This window comes from Brachionichthys hirsutus, chromosome 6 (genome assembly GCF_040956055.1).
Source record: "Brachionichthys hirsutus isolate HB-005 chromosome 6, CSIRO-AGI_Bhir_v1, whole genome shotgun sequence".
Taxonomy (NCBI): domain Eukaryota; kingdom Metazoa; phylum Chordata; class Actinopteri; order Lophiiformes; family Brachionichthyidae; genus Brachionichthys; species Brachionichthys hirsutus.
Window position 1 is genome coordinate 12508952 of NC_090902.1, and position 24156 is coordinate 12533107.

The following is a 24156-nucleotide window of genomic DNA, read 5'->3' on the forward strand; positions in this document are numbered from 1 at the left end:
GTTCCTGGTAATATTCCCAACATTTCCTGAAAACATCCCTCCGGATCCGTCCAGAGCCTTTCGAGTTATGTTGCTAATAGACAGACGGACGGGTAGACACCGGCGATTATATAACCTCCGCGGCGGAGATCAAAATTAATTTATTGTGCCTGAGGCCCCCTCTTTCAAGTCCTTTTTCTTTGAACATATGTCTGAGTTCCTGTCAGCTTCACCACAGGCACAGTTGCCCCTCTAATTGCACAATTACACTCAGAAAGTTTCAATAAAATCAGCTCTTTTTTTTATTTTTATTTGATTTTAAATTCTGAATGTTTGTGGTTCAGTCTTCACATCTTCTTATATCTCTGGTCTTGTTCTGCCTCTCTGTCAGTAATTCTTCTTCATCCTTTTTTTTTTTTTTAGAACTTTCATTTTCCTTCTTGCCCTCTGATGAACAGTGCCACATAGATTAAACCATCCCTTAATCCATTGAATTAATTGATTACCGTGCTTTTTTTTTTCTTTTTCATCCACTGTATTTCATTGCTCATGCTCTTCTTATCACATGAAAGGATGCATTTTGATCACCGCTTATTTCATTTCCACTCTGCTCTTTGCCAATAATTGTAGTCAGAAGAGCTAAAGTCGGATACAGTCTGTTGGATTAATAGGATCAGGCCAATTAAAATTCAGCTTTCTGAACAGATCAGAAGTTCCTGCCCTGACAAGGTTTAACAAGGCAGAAGAGGAACATTAAAGAGGATATATATATATATATAAATATATAGGTATATTGCTGAGCTCATCCATGTGGTTTGTGTTTATTTTCTTATGAACAGCATGAGCCTCTGTTACTGAGCCACATGCATGCAGGAATACCGTTTGTGCGCTGGCATGTGTGTGTGTGTGTGTGTGTGTGTGTTTCTAAGGATCCACAATCTCCAGTGATTTGCAGTCCTGCTCACTGACGTTTTTGTCTCTGTACGATGAATTTAAATTCTCAACAGATAGTGTCCCTATTGTCAGTTCGCCCCGTCGTCCCACGAGACTCTGCAGGGAATTCTAGCAGCACACATGATCCTCAAGAGGCTCGGCGCCAAGCTACAGCCATCCATTGGAGGAAATCACTATTCCATTTTTCTGCTTTGTGTCGGTTGATTTCATTTTTTTTTAAATTGTTTTTATACTTCTGCAAATCTTGATTCTTGAAAATCCTGGAAAATTATTTTACCAAATGTTGATTCACCTCAAATTTGCTGATGGACATGGATCACGCTTCATCTCAAAAAAGAAAAGCACGAGGCACGAGTGACCATCGTTCATCACCAATCATAAAGCCAAGTGTCCGGAAACGTGAAAATAACGCCTTAATATCTGTTGGGATTGTTTTTGTTTGTATCTTACACATGGTGCATCTGCTTCCTCTGCAGAATGAAGACAATCACGCTCAGACTGACATTTCCAGCCCTCAAGCAAGACCCAGTGTGTGAAAGTGTGAATATGGATGCCTGAGTGCCTTTAGATTAGCATTTTTACACTTCTGTGTGCTTTCGAAGTGAGCAAACTAATTATTTTTTTTTGCATACGGCCAAGACACTTTCCGAGGATGAGGCTCATCGCGTTCCTTTGTATCCTGATGGCCGTGGAAGTTGGAGCCTCTCGATTCATCCGTGACTCCCATGTCGGCTCCCAGCTTTCAGACCCCTCCGTGAGCAATGCTTCCGTCCCACATTCACCATCACGGCCCCCGCCGCCGCGGGGCCCCTTCCCCCCAATGTGCACCAAGCCCACAGAAATCAAGTACGCCTTCAAGTACGTGAACACGGTTGTGTCCTGCCTGATCTTTGTGGTGGGGATCATCGGTAACTCCACGCTGCTCAGGATCATATATAAGAATAAGTGCATGAGGAATGGACCCAATGTCCTGATTGGCAGCCTGGCGTTGGGGGACCTGCTTTATATTGTCATCGCCATCCCCATCAACGTGTATAAGGTGACTGCCTCCATTCTTCTTGTGTTGCCAGTGTCTCTTTCTTTTGACGCTGTGACTGAGGACACACAAACCTCTGATGATCATTTATCATAATAATCATTTACTTTATACTATTTATATTGTAATATACACCACATGTGCATGAAAATATACATAGTAAAAACGCAACCTTGAATGATTACCCATGCTCAGGTATGTGTTTAATTCAGATTTACGTTTATGTAAAGCAGTTACACACAGCATGGCGCTGTTGTCATAATGATCAAGTTGTACGTTGCCAATTTTTTCGTTGCACGTTTTTTCGGCACGCAGCAGGTTTTTATGCCGTCTTATTTTTTACACTATAGACCTGCAGACCAAAAGAAAAGAGCTAAACATTAGAACATAAAAGAAGATGTAAGCCAAAATTTAGGTGCAACTTGTGTCTGCCGATAAAAAAAACAACATTGTTTGTTTTCCCCTTTTGCCACGTTTGGAAATGGAAGGTGGATCCGTAGCTCGTACTGGAAGCACTGCATTAGTTAAACGTGGCAAAAACAAAAAGGGCGGAAAACTACCTCGACAAATCAAAGTCACCCGTTTGTTTGATCATTTCTGTGACAACAAATCGCATTGGTCAACTTGATTAGAGTAAAAATATCTTGTCTGTTTCCGCTGTCGACTTCTGCCAGCTGCTCGCCGAGGACTGGCCGTTTGGCGTCTATATCTGTAAGCTGATGCCGTTCATCCAGAAAGCGTCAGTGGGAATCACCGTCCTGAGCCTGTGTGCCCTCAGCGTTGACCGGTCAGTGGACGACCAGTCGGCACACCCTGAACAGACACCTGTGTGTGGGGAAGCAGCTAAAAAGTATGTCTGTGTGTTTGTGTGTGTGTTTAGCTACCATGCGGTGACATCTTGGAGCAGGGTGAAGGGGATAGGGATCCCTCTGTGGAAGGCAGCAGAGGTGACTCTGATCTGGCTGCTCGCTGTGCTGCTCGCAGTCCCCGAGGCGATGGCGTTCGACATGTTGGAGCTGCCTTACAGAGGCAACAAGCTGCGCGTGTGTCTGCTGCATCCGGAGCAGACCACCAGCTTTTTGAAGGTAGGCACTGTGAATAAATGGGAGTGGCGTGTTTCTACAATAAAATCAAACTCCGTTAAAGGTGGTCGTCGACTTACGACCTATGCAGCGTGAGACAGTTCGACTTTACGTCCGTTTACCTTTTTAACGATGTGTTTTTCACGACATCCAGAACAGCGAGCGGATCGACAGTTCCGGCGGTCTCACCCACGATTTCTACCGAGAGGAAATTGTCTCTTTCCACTCCTCATTTACGGAATCGTGACGCAGCATAATATACTTACTGTATATATGATCTGAATTTAAATCCAGATCAGATCCGGATTGCAGATACAATCTATCCAAAACGCAGCCTAATGGGTAGCACAGGTAGTGTCTCTCTTGAGCCGGTCCCAAGATCGGGATGCTGTAATTTTACGCAATCGACTAGGAGGTTGATTTGCTGTGGCAACTCCTGACGGGAGTTTCCACTGATCTCACAGTCAGATGCTTCTCTTTCCGGGGAAAGGGCTGCCATTCCACCTTCCCCACCCAGATCCCCTCCCCCCACTCTGGTGAAACTGAACAAATGCACTTCTGTTTGGGTTTGGGCTAATTAGTATTTGACACAAGTTTACCATTTTATATCAAAACAGAAATATCGAATTATGTCAATATAATTCAAGTCAAGTGAAAACATAAATGAGCTCCAGCCTGTCCTATAAAAAGACAATGGGACTCACGTCTTCTGTTCTGACAAGCTGAGTGGTTGAATTGTTCCCACCGTGGTGGGGAAAAAGGAGCAATGATATTAATGACCAGTGAGCGGCGCTTTCTATTGGAAACATATGAAGAATGTGAATGGAGCACTGCAATGATAGAAGAACAAAGATGTAAAGACGTGAGAAATTGCTGAAGGATTGAATCAGAAAGCTGCTCCTCGGGTTTCAGCTGCATTAGCTGCACCCAGGTAACTAATCAATGCCCTTTTCTATGTTTCCTTCCCTCCTTTCTGTCTTGTCTCAAGCAAAGGCTGACGTTGGTGGCGGGAGTTGATACCGATGTGCACTTTTATGGTGATTCGGTTCAAAGATCTCCGAGATAAAAGCGCTTTCACGTGGAAACATGTGGCATGAGTTCCAACGTAAAGTCTCTGGTGCTCTATGATCTGACCGGATGAACACCTTATTTTGTTTCCTCCTTCTAGTTCTACCAGGATGTGAAGGACTGGTGGCTCTTTGGCTTCTATTTCTGCTTCCCACTGGCCTGCACGGGAATCTTCTACACGCTGATGTCCTGTGAAATGCTCAACCGCAAAAAAGGCATAAGGATTGCGCTCAACGACCACATGAAACAGGTGTGTGTGTGAGTGTGTGTGTGTGTGTATATGTGTGCAAATGATTCCTGTTCACAGTCAGAAATGCTGCGTCTCTGTGACAAGGTGGAGGCACTCAGTCGCATCAATATTTATTGTTTGTGCAGCGAAGGGAAGTCGCGAAAACAGTGTTCTGCCTCGTGCTGATTTTCGCCCTCTGCTGGCTTCCCCTTCATCTGAGCCGAATTCTGAAGAAAACAATCTACAACCAAAACGACCCCAACCGCTGTGAACTGCTCAGGTGCCGACGCACACGCACTGTAAAGCCATTGTACTCTGCTCTGTGACTTCCTGTGTTCCTGTAAACGTTGTCCCTTTTCCTTCCAGCTTCCTGTTAGTGATGGATTACATTGGCATCAATATGGCCTCATTAAATTCCTGCATTAACCCAATTGCCCTCTACTTTGTGAGCAAGAAGTTCAAAAATTGCTTCCAGGTAAGAGGGGACAGACTGACACGAAAAATGTTCTCTAATTACAAAATGCAGAAAAGCAAAACAAAAAGTGTGTGTGTGTTCCTGTCTTGTAGTCTTGCCTGTGCTGCTGGTGCTCCAGAGCACCCCCCCTGGATGAAAGACGTCCAGGAGGTCGCCGGAAGGGCTCGGGTAACGGGAACGGACTGGACTGCTCCAGCTCCCGCTCCAGCTCCAGTCAGAGATACACAAGCACGTCTTAGACACACACTCGTCACACAACTTGCTTCTGCCGCATCCATGTCCTAGTGTTCCTGGAACAGAAAGGGGACAGGAGCGGCGCCGAAGGTAGACGACACCGCTTATATGGATTGGCATGAACTGCAATAACGGGACTGCACCTGTTCATGCTTTAATCGCAATAAAAAAAAGAAATTATGATCCAATCATAGATATGTCATACTCTGAAGTCTTGTCAGTGGGCAAACATGGTTAATACATTTATAAAGAATGTTTATTAGCAAATAGAAATATATGTAAAGGACTATCTAAATGCAAATTCCAAAACTAGAAATGATCATCTGAATTTATTGCTTCATGTATAACAAGCATTTATCGGTTTATAATACCTCATAGGGCGAGGACAGAGGCCAACTCTGCATTTGAACACAATGAGCAGCTCGCTATCAGATGACATGCACCGAGCACGTGCCCTGGTCACGCCACACCAGCGAAAAACAAATCAGGCATAAAAGAAGAAGAAAAACAAAGTCATGTGTCATTTTAAGTCTGCAAATCGTTGCCGATTTGAGTCTTGTGGAAGGCAGGCTGTTGAGTACTGACAAATTTTAATGATGATTTTCATCTCGCAACACAAAAGCTATCATTGTTGGACCTGCCCGTGTAGGATGACCGCCATCCAGGTCAAGGTCAATTAAGAAGAGCAAAAAAAAATGTTTTTCCAAAAAACATCTTCAGTTGCAACTGACTGGTGGAGGAGAAGATCAACTTTATTAATGCATTTAAGAGTTCCCTCAGGGAAATTAGAACTGAACACACACACACACAAACACCAAGGTCCGACAACATGTTATGGGAGAGATGGTTGAGTGATGGGCAGTGTCATAGCAGCGCGCTAAAAATGCAGCTACACAACAGCAGGCTGACTCTCGATGGCCGATTTTTTATTGATTTTTGCTGTGTTTGTGAATAATCTTTATAATAAGTGATGAGTCCAAGAACACAAAGGAACTAATACGACTGTAGTTTCGGCTTGTCCCATGAGGGGTCACCACAGCAAATCAACCTTCTCCACTTCACCCTGTCCTTTGCATCGTCCTCCCCACCACCAGCCACTCTCATGTCCTCCCTCACTACGTCCATGTATCTTCTCCTGGGTCGACCTCTAGCCCTGTTTCCTGGCAGTTCCATCCTCAGCATCCTTCTACCGATATAGTCCCTGTCTCTCCTCTGGACATGTCCAAACCATCAAAGTCTGGTCTCTCTGACCTTGTCTCCAAAACGTCTAACCTTCACTGCCCCTCTTATTGTCTCATTTCTAATCCTATCCAACCTGGTCACTCCCAAGGAGAATCTCAGAATCTTCATCTCCTCCACTTCTAGCTCCGCCTCCTGTCTTTTCCTCAGAGCCACCGTCTCTAAGCCGTCCATCATGGCTGTCCTCTCCTCACCACTGTCTTGTAGACCTTTCCCTTCATCCTCGCTGACACTCTCCTATCACAGAGCACACCTGATACTTTCCTCCACCCGTTCCAGCCTACCTGCACACGATTCTTCACTTCCTTTCCACATTCTCTCCATCACTCTGCACTGTTGACCCGAGGTACCTGAAGTCCTCTATCTTCTTTATGTCTATTCCTTGTAACCTCACTGTTGCACAAATGTTCCTGCAGCTGTAAAAGATTCTGATAATAACAACTGACACAGTTGCCCGAGGAATACATTTTGGGGAAATGACACAGAGGCAGAACTATTATGTCTAAGCGTACGTGTAAAGGTACAATTACTGTATAAGTGTGTACTTACCGTCCAACTCTCTCCCTCCTCCTCCTCACCGCACACCACTTTTATCGACGTCGTCTTCTTTTCCATTGTTATTAGTGTTGATTTGAGTGTTTTTGGACGGCTGGAACGGTAACCTTTTTTTCAGTTATTTTATATCGGAAAAAATGTATTTGACACACGAGCTATTTGAGTTACGAGCTCGGTCCAGGAATGAATTATACTCGTATGTCAAGGTATTACTTTATCTGGACTCTCCACCAGTCAGTTAGAACTGAAGAAGCCTCAGACGAGAGGAGACACATCTTCAAACCTCCAGTTGATTCTTTTTTTTTGCTCTTCTTGATTGTTGGACTTCTTCGTTTTTATTGTAAGCGGTCTCTCTTTCCACTATGTAATAAGCCTTAACATTTCTCATATAATGTAGCTTTTATTTGTTTCTAAAAACAAAAGCAGCGTAAAACATGTAAAACTGTTTACTCTTTAGAAATGATGTATTCATTTGATCATTATTATTATTCATTGTGAGAATTTGCCCCTGAAAGAAACAATATGTTTAAAGGCGTTTGTTTCTTTTTCAGCTCAGTGGGAGTCATGTTTTGTTGCAATACCATATTCCTCTCCTCTTTGCTTTGGGCCATCCCTCCATGCATTCATATGCGCGCGCACACACACACACACACACAGAACAGAGGAAAAACAGGTGAAGCTAAGGATACTTTTGTCGCTACCTTTCTCTGTTTTGCCCTGTTTAAGATTAAATGTGAATTTGGAGGTGGTGAAGATATTAGCTAAGCCAAAGCCTTTTTTCCTCATTTGTCTACGATACTAAGTAAAGCGCTTTTTGTATACATAGAAGTATTATGATTTTTCTTTTTCTCAGCAGCACAGTTGGGTTTAGTTGAGATGAAGGATTTATCGCTAGCTCGTTGCATTAACCACAGCAATGCAATAAAATGTTCAAAATTTATTTGGAATTTCTTCCATCTTCCTACCTCTGTTATATTCTAAGTAATACTACGTACTTATTATTATTTTTTTAAATCTGAATTGAGAGAGGAGGAGAGGGGTGGTGGAGAGAAAGTGGGCAGGTAGTAAAGACAACTATATACGATGCTACTGTTTCTGTTCACATGTAGTCCTGTAATATACAACACGAAGCCGTGTTCTGCTATAATGTTCTACCACACAGTTATTCATGTCATAAATACTCTCTTTGCTTCATATATCATTGTCCAGCTGCATTAATAAAATTAATTGTACGTGTAATTATCGGGAGAGAGGAGGTTGGAGATAAAGTGGCCAGATAGTGGAGGCAATATAGTTTCTATGGGGACTGGGGGGGGAGCAGTCCAAAAAATCTCATTTTACATCCAGTGTCTGATCATTTTACACCACTGTTCCTGCAGCTGGAAAATATTCTGATAAATTACAACTGGCACCGTTGCCTGAGGAGCACATTCTCTGAAAATGACACATTCTAACAAAGGAAAATTGTTATCCTGCACAGTTGAGTGTTATAAAGTGAATTTATTTTTGTCTTTTTCTTTTTGCATACATTGTATTTCTGTATATTGCAGTCATAGAAATTGTTTCGATATATTTGGCACAAGTGCCAGTGGAAACAATTCTTCTTCTGTGGATTCATATTCAGGATCTCTGACCCTGCCACACTTTGTACATCTTAGATTCAAGCTAAGGAATGATATTGTGGGGAATGAAATTGTTTCTGATATTTGAGCTTTGGATTTCAGAAACATGCTACCTGGGAAAACTCAATAGTTGTAATCTTGTGATGCCAACACATGAACTATCAGTATTCAGTTGAGGGATCAATTTGATCTCAGATCAGCTAATCATGCAGTGTGTGACTTATCAACTCATGCCAACTAGATGCTGTGTTTCTATTGGGCTTTTATCTAAAACCAACTGTGCACTGGAAGGTCTGAGCATCACCAGGTTAAAGAATGTGTGCATAAAGTCTGGTGACGTTAAAGCGAAAACATAATGTGAATGTTATCCCTGGTGTTTAAGATGACATTTATACTACACTTGTGTGATGAGAGTATGCATAATAAAAATATTTTATAGCATGTATGTGGGTCATTTCTGATAAACTCTCATAGCTGACGGCATAATGTAGAGGCAAATTCTCATCGTTCTCCATCTTGTTCATATTGCGCATCCAAGCCACGACTTGAACACATTCCACCCAGAACAATTCCAATGTGTTCAAAATTGAATCAAGAAGGAAGCCATGAGCGGGTTTCACTTCACCACAAGCACATGAAGGACGCATGTTCATATAAGTAGACAACAAAGATTCAAACCTCTCGCAGATGTTTTTATCTATTGAGTCTTAAAATGACTATGATTGTCAAAATGTCAAAATGATGTTCAGAAAATTGCAGGGAAAGTAATTACACACCATTTTGCTTATTTTACCTTGCTGTCGGCAAATGATTTGGTGAAGTTTGAGCAAAGATTTTTGCTTTTCAGTAAAAAGGCATTGACTCATTGATGCATCTTCTCATCATCAAGTGTATTACTGGTGCATTATATGCAGAGCACCGTGGGGGGGGGGGGGGGCAACTTGGACAGTGACCGAGGAAAGACTGGGGAGGATACAGTTGTTACCTGATTGCAGCGAGACAAACTTTTCTCATAAGTCCTATCTCTAAATAGTCTAAACCTAATTTCATTCCAAATCAAAAATCCAACAATGAAATATAAACCTCTCGATTGCGTGTCCCTGCTTTTTTTTTGTCTGTATCCTCAAAATGAAACAAGATATTAACAAGCTTGTGCAACCTTTGATGGTTTATTATGAATTTTTGGTCCTTGATTATAGAACCATTTTCTGGCTGATTGCACCAATTCTTTGGAAGCGTCTGCACAGCATATTTGCAAAAGACACACATTGATCCCATCATTCCCAGTGGGGTGGATCTTATCCAACTGAATGGTCAGGTGGCATCGGGTGCAGAATACTTTTATGCCCCCTGAGGAAAAAAACTGTGACTGTGGCCCATGCATGTAAATGTAATTAACTTCACATCAGCACATCCTTGTAGCGACCTGCCAAACTATTTGGGTTTCATGTTCCGCTTTTGCAGAAAGGTCCTTTTTTGTAGAAAATTCATCAAAATGTGACCTTTTACCAAGGATTTCCTGGTTAGATATTATTGGAAAATCGACATTAGACAGCAGGGCCAGGTTTATGAAAATGGTCCACAGATCTTCATCTAACTACTCAGTTTATGTGAACAGGCTAAAATTCTCGTGTGCCATGTTTGTTAATAGTTTGTTTATGTTATGATTACATTTAAGATCTCCTGAGGCTCATTGTCCATGGCAAAAGTAGAAATAACCGAAAAACAAACATTCCCTAGAAAAGGGAATGTTTGTTTATTGTGTCCAATTTCCAAATTCCACCAACAACACAATGGAATCCTGAGGTTAAAGACACACACTACTGCATATGCCTGCGTGTAGAACAAGCCATATCAAAACACTTTAAACTAGGAAGATATAACAAAGTCATATTTACATGAATTTGGAGACATTTGGAGACATACTGCAAAACTTTCTTGTCACGAGTTCAAAGCAGTCTCTCTCATGAAAGAAATATTTTTTAACATTCGTTACAACGTTTTTAATGAAGCCACATCAAGCAGAATTATTGAACAAAATGGAGTTTTATATGAGATTCTTATTTCCCTGCAGCATTTCATACTGGCAGCGCTGCTTTATAAAACCGATTTTCTCGGCAAAGATGTCTGGAGTTCACAATAAAAAAAATAAAATAATTAGCAACAGTTTATCTTACAAATTCAGCTCAGTTCAGTACAATTGGGAGTTGTGCTGCTGAGGTTTAATGTGTTCTGATTTGTCTGGGGGGTTGGAGGATAACTTTGTAAGCTTTCATGGTCAATTAAGTTTGAAATGAAAGAGCAAGACGTATGAACTTCTCCTCCTCCAACTCACATCCTACCTGTGGAGCGTAAGAACTTCTCCTTCTCCTCTAACTCACCTCCTACCTGTGGAGCGTAAGAACTTCTCCTCCTCCTCTAACTCACCTCCTACCTGTGGAGCGTAAGAACTTCTCCTTCTCCTCTAACTCACCTCCTACCTGTGGAGCGTAAGAACTTCTCCTTCTCCTCTAACTCACCTCCTACCTGTGGAGCGTAAGAACTTCTCCTTCTCCTCTAACTCACCTCCTACCTGTGGAGCGTAAGAACTTCTCCTCCTCTAACTCACCTCCTACCTGTGGAGCGTAATAACTTCTCCTTCTCCTCTAACTCACCTCCTACCTGTGGAGCGTAATAACTTCTCCTTCTCCTCTAACTCACCTCCTACCTGTGGAGTGTAACGTAAGAACTTCTCCTTCTCTAACTCACCTCCTACCTGTGGAGCGTAACGTAAGAACTTCTCCTTCTCTAACTCACCTCCTACCTGTGGAGCGTACCCACTAACAATATTCAACATGACACCCTCAATCTCCAGCTTCAAACTCATCAGTCTATCCGACATTCGATTCACCTCTAGAACACTCTGCACAAACTCTTCCTTCAAGATAACCCCTCCTCCATTCCTCTTTCCTCTCCTCCGTTATAAAACTACTTGAATCCTGTTCCTCAGCTTCTAGCCTTGCTTCCTGGACGCCCATCAACCTTTCTCCTCATCATCATGTCTATCAGCTCTCCAGCTTTTCCCGTCATCGTTCCAACATTCAATGTCCCTACTCTCAGTCCTAAACTTTCATTCCCTTTTCTCTTGCTGCTGAATGAATGAATGAATGAATATCCTTTATTGAACCTGTCTTCTTCCTCTTCTTCGTCTGTCTTCAATCCACAGTAATCCAATTTCCACCAGCATCCCATGAGGTAACAGCACTGTTGGCGGTTGTTGTTAACCCGGGCCTCGACTGATCCGGAATGACTTTCATATTTAAGGTTGATTGCATGCTTAATGCGGTCAAAGTGAGGTCTCAGGTCTTCACAGTTCAGGTTCTGGTCCTGACTTGGATTAGTCTGCTAGCTTTAATTCCTTTTGAGCCACTGAGACTTGCATGGGGACTCAATCTCAATTAACCCCAACCTCGTTATTTACACGTACCTCCCTGCATCTTCCATTTCTGCTTTCACAACCCTGAAGTCACCCTCCTCTGAGACTTAACTCAAATTACACTTTGGCCAAACAGATCTTCAGATGACAGATGAGCACAATTGGGTGTTTGAGTGTTGTCCCCGTAGTAAATGAGGATAGGCTCCAACATAAACCCACGGCCCAGATATCCGGCTGAAGATGAGATGATTAATGATCCGTCTCGCCTTCAAGAAAATGAACTAATGAGACTATTTTGGATGACTTCCAAATAAGGTTTTGTTAGCAGCTAACGAAACCACTGAAGCAACAGTAAATCCTTTGCAGTGGCCTTCTGCCCTTTGTTATACGTCGCCCCTCCTTCCCTGTCCAATTCTCAGCTTCTACTGTGGAAAAGAAAAAGCCCAAAAACCTAAAGGGTCTGTTGGCTTTGCTTTTAAACTTTTTACTTGCTGCTTTTGGGGATAATGACATTAGGAATTTTCATTTGGATGTTATTTGCATAAACACGGCTGAATCCCAATAAACACAACATTCTGGGCTTATTATTATTACTATTTATTTTCCTCTCATTTCAAAACGTTCAGCAAAAACTGGATTTTTAACAGTTATAATACAGCATGAATAAATTCCAACATACAAAAGGAAACAAACTGTACAATCATTGAATGTAATGTGTTGAATCCCATCTGAAGACCACTTCGCATCACATCTGAGCTCACTGTGACTGACAGCTTCATGGTCACATGGCGCTCTTCACTCCATGGGCTCTTCCTGCCTCACTTTGAACTCACTTACCCGGGCCTGTAAAAGAATACAGGACATGCATTCAGAAGTGGAGCCGAGACACCGTGGAGGAATGAACGGTTTCCTTCATCATGCGCTCAGATGACTGGGCCAGTCAGACAAACCAGGGATTCTGCTGCGGTGCCGCATCAATAAATGGGATTAAGAGTGAAATTTCAAAAGTATTAATAAACTCCCAAGAGGCAGAAATCCAGCGTCAACACAGGAAACTTTGTAAATCAATTCATTTCAGGCAAATCAAAAACACAACCGTTTCAGAAAAGAAAAAATAAATGCTCTTTTAGGCTGAATTGAGATTAAAGATCACTTAAAGATGGAAATCGCATGAGCATGTGCTTCTACATCTCTCTCTCCAAAATTCAGTCAGAAAAGTTGACTTTAGCCTTTCAAAATACAAAATAAACTTCATGCAGAAAGCTGAGCAATGAACCTACTACATATTTGTAAAATTCCTAAAAAAAAGAATTATATTTAAAAAAGAAAACTAAACAAAGTGTTCTCTTGTTCCAAACTCCACACTCATAACAGATAAAAGTCTGCTCACACCGATGTCGAGCAAAACAAGCTTAACATTTTCTTTGCTAACGTGTGACTGTCTGTAAACTTGCACTTATCCAATCGCCGGTAAAAAGGCATGAAAGAGCGAGCGCTGCATGAGTTGCTGCAGTTTTAGTATTAACAATAAAACACTCTTATGGCTTGTCAGGCAGAGTTAGTTCCGCTTTCAGTGAAAAAATATTGTAATTTCCACCTTTCCAGGAAGTGGCAGCCTTCCTTGTCAACTTTCCAGTTGTAGGGCCCGAGCAAATTTCCTTTCAGACAGTTAAGTGTCGGCTGGGAACACCTGCAGAGCTGTCCGGAGTGACAACCCCGCCAAAACAAGAGTGATTGGCCATTACTGAGTCTTCTCCTGTGAATGTTTATGGCAGTTGACCGACATCTGTTGCAGGTCACTGCCTCCGTGAGATGAAAAAAATATATAATTTATTTTAGACATAACGCTTGTGCTATGGAAAATCCAATCTCGGGCCGTGATTAGCACGCGGACGGAACTTTGGACATTCCTGCTCTAAGCTTGTATGCCTGCTAAAGAGTGGCCTGGTTATCAATCGGTGCAGCAAGCGGGCATGGTGTCATACCTGGAAGGTGTTGAGAACATGTTGACAGACATCAGTGAGCTCATTCAGGCCTCTCCGCAGAGGTTCCACGGCTGGAAGCCCCCCTGAAACAAAGAATGATTATTAGAATTTTAACTAGAAAAGCACAAACCTCCGCCAAGCAGCTCAGTCCCCTTGTAAATGGATTTGCATCAAAAATTATATTTTTATTTTATAACAATTTTTAGATTCAATGACCCTAAAACATACTTTTAGTGAATGAATTAATATTGACATCATTAGTTCAGTAGTTATTCATAACCTCCTTGGTGGAGGTAATGATATGTCAAATGCATGACTTTTAAAAAAGAAAATTTAAAATAGCAATATATATTAGAAAATTCCTGGATCCAGATGGTTATCCGGATCATCATCATTAAAAAGGTTCTAAATTGTTCTTGGTATCTTTATACACAAACCGTGAAAGTGAATTGGAGTTGATTGATATTTGAATCTGTAAATGAAAACATTTCCAACCTCATTCTGGATCAGATCCAGAAGACATGTTGCACGATGGTGCATATCGGACCCCTTTAGGACTGACTTTTGGTGAGTGAATTTAATGAATATTTTACAAGATATGAATTGTTTTGAAAAAGCCTCCATTATAAGTAAATGGGAAAATCCTCATTTTCTTTTTATGTAATTGCCCTGCTAGTAATGTCTGCCTTCCAGGTGGAAGATGGGAAAGTTTCTGTCGCCTTTTTTGGAAGTTTGTCTCAGCATTGTGGCAAACGCCACATGTTCTCATTGACTCAATTGCATTTTTAATCAATGCATTAGCCAAACCAATTTCACTCTTTTCAACATCGTGCTTGCTGGAAGTAAACTAAGGAGCAGTGGGCTCCAGCTGACTTCATGGATTTCATAGGTGCACATCTACCTCTGAATGCGTCTCAAGACGACAGACCAGTAACAACCCAGTTCAGATCACCCTGAGCTCCACTTTTGTCTTCTGTGCCATCATTAAGACGCATGATTAATTTACCGGTAGATAAAATTAAAGACACAAAAAAGACATAAGAATAGAGCTGAATGGGTAAAAAAAAAAAAAAAAAAAAGTCCTGTGGAAATTATGGATGTTTCTGGAAGGTAATTGTGTCATACACTCTTCATCCCACACATATGAAAGTTGCCTAAATTGGAAGGAGAATAAAAAGAAGATGAAGCCCCAAGGACGTAAGGAGGGTCTCTCACCTCTGGTCTGGATGCGAAAGTTGATCTTGCTCTCAGACGGATGGGTGATGGTATAACCGCAAAACTCCACGTCCACACTGACAGGAAACAGGACAGCCAAAGCATTACTTGGGATCCTCAATGGTTTTGCTTAACATTAGGGGAGTCATGTTTGTGTAGCTGAAACCTTTCTGCTATATCTTCCTAATCACCTCCACCGAGACGGGGGTGATGTAATCGCCGGCATTTCTAGGTCTGCACTCTCTGGGTGCTTTTCTAGTTGCATCAACTAGCACAACTTCACCGAGAAAGATTCCTAGTCTGTGAACCCTCACTGACAATGGCAATAAACACATTCTGAGACTGACGGATTAGGTGAGACAGGAAGCTCCTTGGAAAGTTTGCAGATGACATTGTGATCTGCAGTGAGAGCAGGAAGCCGGTAGAGGAGGATCTAGAGAAGTGGAGGTCTGCTCTAGAAAAGAGAGGAATGAAGGTGTTCAGGAGTAAAACAGAGTACATGTGTGTAAATGAGAAGCTCTTAGGGGGGGGCAGTGAGGTTAAAAGGAACAGACGTAAAGGAGGTAGAGGACTTCAGGTACCTCGGGTCAACAGAGCAGAGTGATGGAGAGAATGTGGAAAGGAAGTGAAGAATCAGCGAGGATGAAGGGAAAGGTGGGCGGCTCGGTGGCGCAGTGGTAAGCACTGTTGCCTCACAGCGAGATGGTCGCAGGTTCGTCTCCGGCTTGTGGCCATTCTGTGAGGAGTTTGCATGTTCTCCCCGTGTCTACGTGGGTTCTCTCCGGGTTCTCTCCGGGTTCTCTCCGGGTTCTCCGGCTTCCTCCCACCAAAAACATGCAGCCTAGGCTGATTGGTGACACTAAATTGCCCGTAGGTGTGAGTGTGTGTGTGGCTGGTTGTCTGTCTCTGTGTTGCCCTGCGATGAACTGGCGGCTTGTCCAGGGTGTCCCCTGCCTCTCGCCCATTGACTGCTGGGATTGGCTCCAGCTTGGCCCGCGACCCGATAACGGAATAAGCGGTTAGAAATGAGAAATGAAGGGAAAGGTCAGTGGTGAGGACAGCCGTGATGGACGGCTTAGAGACAGTGTCTCTGAGGAAAAGACAGGAGGCGGAGCTAGAAGTGGAGGAGATGAAGATGCTGAGGTTCTCCTTGGGAGTGACCAGGTTGGATAGGATTAGAAATGAGACAATAAGAGGGACAGTGAAGGTTAGACGGTTTGGAGACAAGGTCAGAGAGACCAGACTTTGATGGGTTGGACATGTCCAGAGGAGAGACAGGGACTATATCGGTAGAAGGATGCTGAGGATGGAACTGCCAGGAAACAGGGCTAGAGGCCGACCCAGGAGAAGATACATGGACGTAGTGAGGGAGGACATGAGAGTGGCTGGTGTTGGGGAGGACGATGCAAAGGACAGGGTGAAGTGGAGAAGGTTGATTTGCTGTGGCGACTATTGTCGGAAAAAGCCGAAAGAAGAAATGGACTGAGACCAAAACCCTGGGAACAAAGTGAAGTAGCTTGTACACTTGAGACAATCCCCTCCTGTTGGGATCAAATTACATCATGTCAGTTATTAACAGTTAATAATAATAATTTAGAAATAAATTAGAGCACTTACGTCTTCATGATCATGTATCTAAGGGAGTTTCCCAATGTGTGGTCTTCGTCATGCATCACAAATGTCACACAGCCCTCATCAGCCCCATCAGCCTGGACCTAAACACACCCAGAATGCATTGCATGCACACTCTGTACAATCTCAAAGATGCACAACAAGCGTCAGATAAAAGCTAAAAACTGGTGGATCCCTCAAGTCACTGTCTCCGGTCAGCACGCGTAATGTTTGCAGACTAAATTACGTAAACTAGACTTTAGATAACACAGGCGTTACTTCATTTTCAGTAAAGACAACAGCATTTTGAGTTCCGTCTGTTTGCTAGCTTGTCCGGCTACTAGCCACGTGAGGAGTAGAAGGAGGCGGTCGAACTGCTGCCATTAGCTTCTTGGGTTTAATATCTTCTTATAGACCGTTTAACAATTAATGCAATAAAAGAAAAAACACGAGACACTTTTATTACCATTTCCAGCACTGGTTTCTTTTCTCCTTCACCGGCCATCCTTTACATGCCGACCGTGTGTCAAATTGAAAACAATGTTTTTAGTCCCGCCCATATGTCTTGCAGGCAAGAGAGTTGTCCTTTTTCTTAGCGGGTTAATACGTCACATTGTTGTATAAATTGTAGTTAAGGTTCGAAACATTGCGTCACAGTCATCGCATGTCTGGCTTCGATTGTAAGAATCGATGCTAACGATTGCGAAGTGATTATTAAACCGCCTGAAAAATGAAATTCGGGGACAAATTGACACACGTAACCTCTCAGCGTTACGTGCGTCTGCGTGGAAACACGTGACACTATGCTGCGTAACAGGACGTTGAAATGTAGTTCACACAGCAACGAGATATCGTTGAGTACAGTGGTCGAATGGCTTGGTGGGAACTACATAACCCGGCGGAACGTTTCCTCTCTGAAGTTGTGCGCAAGCAGAAGTCACTCGAAAGGGATTAGCTAGCTTGCTAGCGGAGGAAAGTCCCTTTGATGTTGTGGATTTTCGGTGAATTAACTGCTTTGAACGGCGCTGACACACCGAGGTAAAGTTATTTAATATGCTATTATGTCTTAATTTTAAATGCGTTGGCTTTCTTAGCAACAATAACTTGTATTGCGACAAACATCTAACCTAATGCTGGACAACAACATTAGCTAGCTAGTCTTTACACCAAATGTTTTCCTTCGCTTCGTGGTTATTTCTCGGCAGGATCTTGTTTTAGTTAATAAATATTTATCGTAAAGGCGCCATTATTTCGTCCCAGTGTTACATTTACACGCATGAATTTCTCCTCGATTTCTGCTGCTTATGTAGGGAGTTACCATCAAGCGTCATTCTCTGTTGAGCAATCTCTTATCTCCACAGCCCAGAGTTCTTAAGTTCACTCCGCACGTAGCATCTCACTGTGTTTCATGTGTTGACAGCGAGTAATACAGCCGAAGCACCAGCTGTCTCCATGGCAATCCTGTTTGCTGTGGTGGCTCGTGGAACCACCATCCTGGCTAAGCATGCGTGGTGCGGCGGCAACTTCCTGGAAGTGACTGAACAAATTTTGGCCAAAATTCCATCAGAGAATAACAAACTGACTTACAGCCACGGCAGGTAGGATCTGTTAGCGTTTCCTTTCGCGCTCACGCTTTATTGCTTTATGAAATGCGCCCCCCCTCCCCCCCCTTTTTATATACAAGTGTTTTCCCCTTCCAAGTACAACTTCAAGTGCTGTCATCTAAAACTATGCATACGCAATATTATGCTGCCATTAGGATGAATCCATCTAAAATAATAGGGCTGCGCCGATTGAAATCTTCTGGCCGATCACCGATCTTTTAAAAAGTCTGAGCTGCCGATTCCGATTTTGGCCGATACCAATTTTTTTTTAAATAACTGTCAGCATACTTCCTCCAATGTTCCATTCTGATTTTATTGAAAGCAAACAAAACTTGTGCAACAGGTTACACTGCAGACCTGCACAGCAGTATTTTGCGTTTACAAAGAAAAGGAAATCACAAGGTTTCAGGTAGTTGATAGAATAACTATCTACGGGACAAACTAACAAGAAACAGGCAACTTCTTTTCTCATCTACTGCATGTCCGGCCAAGTTTCAATGCGTGTGCATCGGGCGGAGAGGCAGGCTCGGGCGAGTAGGCGGGCCTGTCGGTGATCTCATGGCGGAGCAGAAGAGGACGGTCGCTGACTTTTAGACCTTTGCGGCGGTAGATGAGATCCGTTTCATATGTGGGAATCAGCCGATCTCTTAAAATGAAGGATCGGCTCATGTTTATAAAATACCCTTTGTCCTAAATGGTGAAAATTCAGAATTTTATAAGCCACCTTTTTTTTTGTCTTATGCACACTCACACAGCATGCAAACCTTTTGAGTTCAGATATTGCAGTTTACGGATCTATTTTTAAACCCTTAATGAAAAAGGGGTTTGAATTCATGCAGACATCTGGATATTATGTAACTATGAAACCGGAAATTGCCCGAGTTTACTTACAGCATTGATGCTATAATTTCTATGTTCAGACCCAAACTTGTCACGCATGCCTGTAAAGCTCTAGAATCTAGATCACGAAAAGCTCAGATGTCAGATTTAGGGATGATGCAATGCAGGAAACAGCTTGAGGCAAACAAGCGATCATATCACATGCTGCAAAGGCATGTGATATCACAGGGGCTGGGCTCGGAGACCAGTTCAAGTCGAGTGTCAACCAAAAGTATGGAAGTATGGATTGTGAACTGATAGCTGGAGAGGTGTCAGTTCATCGCCTGAACACTGCTGTGGTACGCTTGAGCAAGGCACTGAACCCCACAGCCCGCTCCGAGAGCAGTCCTATGGTGCTCCCGTCACTTGACCATTTCTCCATTACTTGTGTGTGTGTGTGTGTGTGTGTGTGTGTGGTAAATGGTAAACGTGTGCCAAAAGCACTTAACAAAGCCTCACATTCACTAATCCACACATCTAACCCGTGGACAGTCGCACAATCTGCTGAACCGAACGGTCACTGGACGACCCGTGTGTGTGTTTGCGTGCTCCAGTGTAATCGAGTGTAAAAATAATTTCCCCACTGGGCATTAACAATGTTAATTAAATGTTAAGTCTTAAAGCAATGTGACTGGGAATACACCCAGGCATCTAGCTTTACCACATATTTACTGCACTACAAATGTTTTTGTTGGCCATTTTACAGTGCTACACTGTACAAAGCTGTGTAGTTTGTGTTTGTCTGTAATGACATATTTTGTTTTTGTTGTTTTTTTTTAGCTATCTCTTCCATTACGTCTGCCATGACCGAATAATATATCTGGGTATCACGGATGACGTGAGTATAAATAACTGGCACAGATGTTTGTGTCTTCATTTAAAAAAGAATTTGTGCTGAACAATAAGTACTTTTTTATATATTTAAATGATGCTGTTTAACATGCTCTTGGGTTTTGCAAGTTCTGTAAATTAATATTAATATAATAGAGAGACTAGAATTTCTGTTGACTAATAATGAATTAGCAGGGTTAGCGTATCCAAACACATATTTAACCCATTTTTGTGAAGTAATGAATTCAGTCAATTCACTATATAGCAGCTGAAGGAGGAGCGATATACTGATGATGCATATTTAAAGTATAGGAAATATCACTTGGATATAAGTTTTTTTTGTACTTTAGGACTTTGAAAGGTCACGTGCCTTCAGCTTCCTCAGTGAAATCAAGAAGCGCTTCCAGACGACGTACGGCTCTCGAGCACAAACAGCGCTGCCTTATGCTATGAACAGCGAGTTCTCCTCGACGCTGGCGGCTCAGATGGTGAGTGTGACATGAATAGGAGCAACTCGAGCAACCTGCACTGTTCAGACAGAGAGAATAGCACACTAGTATCCATAAAAACACACCTGTCTCTTCTTTTCTATTTCCCCTCTTCCTACCGATCTGTCTGTGTTTGTAGAAACACCATTCAGACCCAAGAGTAACTGATCGTATCAATGAGACTCAGATGCAAGTGGATGACCTGAAGGGCATTATGGTTCGTAACATCGGTAAGTTTGTGATCAGATCAGCCGAGCGACAGTGAAAGATACGGCGCCATTTACGTAGGACGAACCCAAGTACACGTTCACAATACTGCGAATGGGTCGTATCAGAATTACTGAGAAATACTGTGAGTCAAACACAGTCATACACTCACTGGCTGCCGTCACATTAAAGTAAAAATGTTTGTGTTTAAAATTATTTTCCATCCCTCTCCTGTCAAGCGGCTCTCAAATTTTATTTATGCCTACTTTTTAAGTATATGAGAATTCTGAATAAACAAAATTCAAGCGCTGCTTGAAATGAGAGGGATGGAAAAGAATAAACTGAAAGATATCGACCGGTGGATTGGAACCGCGGACGTTCTTGCTCTGAGGCAAAAGTGTCCTCTGCTACAGCACCATATCCAGCAGACATGTTTACCTGTACGTAGCGAAACAGGAAAAACATGAGAGACGACGCAACGGGGATGACGCTGTTAAATTTAGCCAGACATGCGGATGCTACCAAACATAAACAGGAGCTGGAAGTTACGATGGCAGAAACGTCCTTTGCACTTCTGATCACAAAATACAATCTGCCTCTGGCGTGTGTGGCTACATTCTCAGCAGTTTTTCCTGCACTCTAAAACTGCTAGTGAGTTCAGAGTGGCATTCACACATATGGTGCAATGGGAAAATCTCCATTCGCCTCCAAAATGCACAACTGTGTGAATGCAAAGTGGAAAGGCTGTGATATTTTTGATCATTTCTCATGTGTGCAGCTCAAACCAGAACATTTGTACTGGAGCTAGTAGCGGTTAGCAGCTAGGCATTGCTCCGTGTGTCCGGGGCTTTGTACAGCAGACTTTGTTGCAGCACTGTTACTGGAGCTCTGTGAGAAAAAGGCTCCTGGTTGTTGGACTGCAGATGGAGCTTCTGATGTGTCGTTCTCACTCAAGTTCTGGGCAAAAAGAGATTTTTACTTGGTAAAGTTGGAACCGTACCTCCATTTTCCTTTATTTTTCAGTTCAAAATCAGACAATTTGACGGATTGTGGTTTGTGACATGTTGTTTCTGGTGAAATACTTTCCCCTCTCGCTTACGGTTGTGTGAACGACAGTACGTGGCTTCACAATGCTCGCTCATTGCTGTGTGAGTTTAGCAGTGGTTGCGATACAGCTGCTTTCTGCTGGGACGCGTTTTTTCCCCGCATTCTTTTGGAAGTCCAGAAGTAGGTCAAAGTACTGGCATTACCCGAGTCAAGAATAGTGTGTTCTTCTCTTTTAGTGAATAGCGGTTACAAACATATTGCCGGTGTATTACCGCCACCCTCTGGAGGTAGTGCTGCATTGCAACCTGTTGCCAAGAAGAAGAAAAAGATATTCACAGATATTAAAAGATTTTCATCAAGGCTCATCGCCTGTTAAAAATAATTCTTGGAGATTAGACAATTGTCAATGTTATTTGGGGCACCAAAATAAATACATATATAGATGGATAAAATCTAGATTCTAAACAACATGAACTTACAATACAGTGCAACAGTACTGCTTCAACTTATATCTGCTGTTTTCTAATCACAGTACTGGTATTTCTGTGCAGTATTGTAATATACGGTATAACTTTCAGATGAGCTGACGTATTAAATTCTCCGGTGTTTGTTTGATGGATTCTCGCTACGAATGACTTTTTGTGTCCCATTTCATGTCTTTGTCTCTGCGTGTGTGTTTATTATACAGACTTGGTCGCTCAGCGGGGAGAGAAGTTGGAGCTGCTTATTGACAAGACAGAAAATCTGGTTGATTCGGTGAGTTTAAAGGCCAAGCCTCGCCCTCCTTGTGTCACTTGCATTCAGATGCTCAGTAGTTTTCCGTATGAAAGCTGAAATTGTGGCAGTAATCGACCGTTATGGTCTCTCTGTTGCATTTAGTCGGTCACATTTAAGACCACGAGTCGTAACCTGGCACGAGCCATGTGTATGAAGAACCTTAAGCTGACTGTTGTCATCGTGCTGGTGTTCCTGGTGAGTAAGAAGAGAAATGGCTCTTTAATTGTGGGAAAAAAAGTGTTTGTGTGCTATTTTTATATATATATATATATAAATAAATAATTCCCAATTTACTTGGCAACTGTGGATTTAATTTAACATTTTCAGTGTGTCTTCTTTCAGCTGGTTCTTTACTTTATCGTGTCTGCGGCCTGTGGGGGTCTCAGCTGGCCCACTTGTGTCAAGAAATGAGAGTTCAACTGCAGCGTGTACAAAAGGAGACGCAACTCTTCTTCCTTTGCTCCTCTAGATTTAAAATCTGCAAAATACAAGCTGCTCCTTATCCTGTGACCTTTCTCAACCCCCCCCCCCCCCCCCCCCCATGGCACATTGTCTTGCCTTCTGGACTGGGTGTCCCACCTCTTATCTAAACTAATGAGCAGCAGCCACATGGCTTAAAAATGATGAGATTTGAATCCAATGATCTTCCCTCTGTCGTGCGCTTGGTGGCCCGGCGTATCGGTTCCTGAAACTGTCACTATGTAATTGATCTGCTCAAACCGATAACTGGGAGGAGCTTCAAAGATCGATTTAGTTACTGTCCTGCATTTTCTTTGTCATCAACAGACACGTGGGATCTACAAGGGTTCTATTTACAGTGTGTTAAACATCTATCAAGGTGGACTTTAAAATACCAAGTTAATATCTGACAACAAAACTGATTAGTATAAAGTACGTGTCGAACAAACCACATTTATGGTGTCTTATGGGACGGGTTTTCTGATGTTCTTGCTTTATCAACAAGTCCAGTTGTACACTAAGAAAATGGATGTTGTAAAATGCCAGATATGATAATACAAATAAACACTGTATATATAATTAATATTCCTCATTCGGACTGGTCCTCTTGAGAGAACGTCCTCACGTCTCCCCTCATGAAAGAGGCTCGTCTCTGCTTCTTCGCTCTGCACATGTTCTTTATTTTAACACGATGCACTTTCTGCTGTGTATATAGATTTGCTTCCTGGCATCTTATGATTTATGATTGTGTTATTTAATTATTGTACATTCAGACTTGAAATAATAAAATCTGATAGTATGGTGTTTGTTTCTGTACGGACGAAAAATCAAGTTCAACTTTTTAATTCTTTTTTTTTTTACTCACATGATGAAGGCATTCAAGCTTTCAGAAAATTATTGCCATGACAAATGAATATGTGCCTCACATGTCAGTAACGGTTGAGTTAAAGCTGCGTTGGTTTGTCTGTCTGTTAGCAATAGAACTCAACAGCGTTCTGGACAGATCTTGGATGAAATGTTCAGGGAATGTTACCAGGAATAGATGATTTAAAAAGAAAAATGCGATCCAGAAGAGATCCTGGATTCTGGATCACTTAGAAAAAATCGGTAATGTTGCAGTAAATGGAGCTTTGGAATTTGTTCCTCGATTTCTTGGTTGATTATT

At 42.4% G+C, this 24156-nt stretch overlaps 3 protein-coding genes across 5 annotated transcripts; 2 read left to right on the plus strand and 1 right to left on the minus strand.

Annotated features, from left to right (window-relative positions):
- The first annotated feature begins 1585 nt into the window (after positions 1-1585).
- Positions 1586-5062, plus strand: LOC137894716 (endothelin receptor type B-like). Its single transcript, XM_068740170.1, has 7 exons — positions 1586-1972; positions 2644-2756; positions 2850-3054; positions 4220-4369; positions 4495-4628; positions 4715-4823; positions 4916-5062. The coding sequence occupies exons 1-7, from the start codon at positions 1586-1588 to the stop codon at positions 5060-5062; spliced, it is 1245 nt and encodes a 414-aa protein (XP_068596271.1).
- A 7411-nt stretch (positions 5063-12473) lies between these two features.
- Positions 12474-18080, minus strand: polr1d (RNA polymerase I and III subunit D). 3 transcript variants are annotated; one of them, XM_068740168.1, is made up of 5 exons: positions 18018-18080; positions 16706-16803; positions 15089-15165; positions 13874-13956; positions 12474-12731 (listed from the first exon to the last, which is right to left on the minus strand). In XM_068740168.1, exons 1-5 carry the CDS (start codon positions 18018-18020, stop codon positions 12684-12686), a joined length of 309 nt encoding a protein of 102 aa, XP_068596269.1. In that variant the 5' UTR covers positions 18021-18080; the 3' UTR covers positions 12474-12683. The 3 variants fall into 3 exon arrangements, with proteins under 3 accessions (XP_068596269.1, XP_068596268.1, XP_068596267.1); XM_068740167.1 differs by having other exon boundaries at positions 18006-18036; XM_068740166.1 differs by lacking the exon at positions 18018-18080 and adding an exon at positions 17166-17231.
- On the plus strand, positions 17625-23790 carry sybl1 (synaptobrevin-like 1). Its single transcript, XM_068740165.1, has 8 exons — positions 17625-17737; positions 18120-18297; positions 19963-20020; positions 20364-20501; positions 20641-20731; positions 22444-22511; positions 22635-22727; positions 22875-23790. The coding sequence occupies exons 2-8, from the start codon at positions 18152-18154 to the stop codon at positions 22941-22943; spliced, it is 663 nt and encodes a 220-aa protein (XP_068596266.1). The 5' UTR covers positions 17625-17737; positions 18120-18151; the 3' UTR covers positions 22944-23790.
- Positions 23791-24156: the final 366 nt, after the last annotated feature.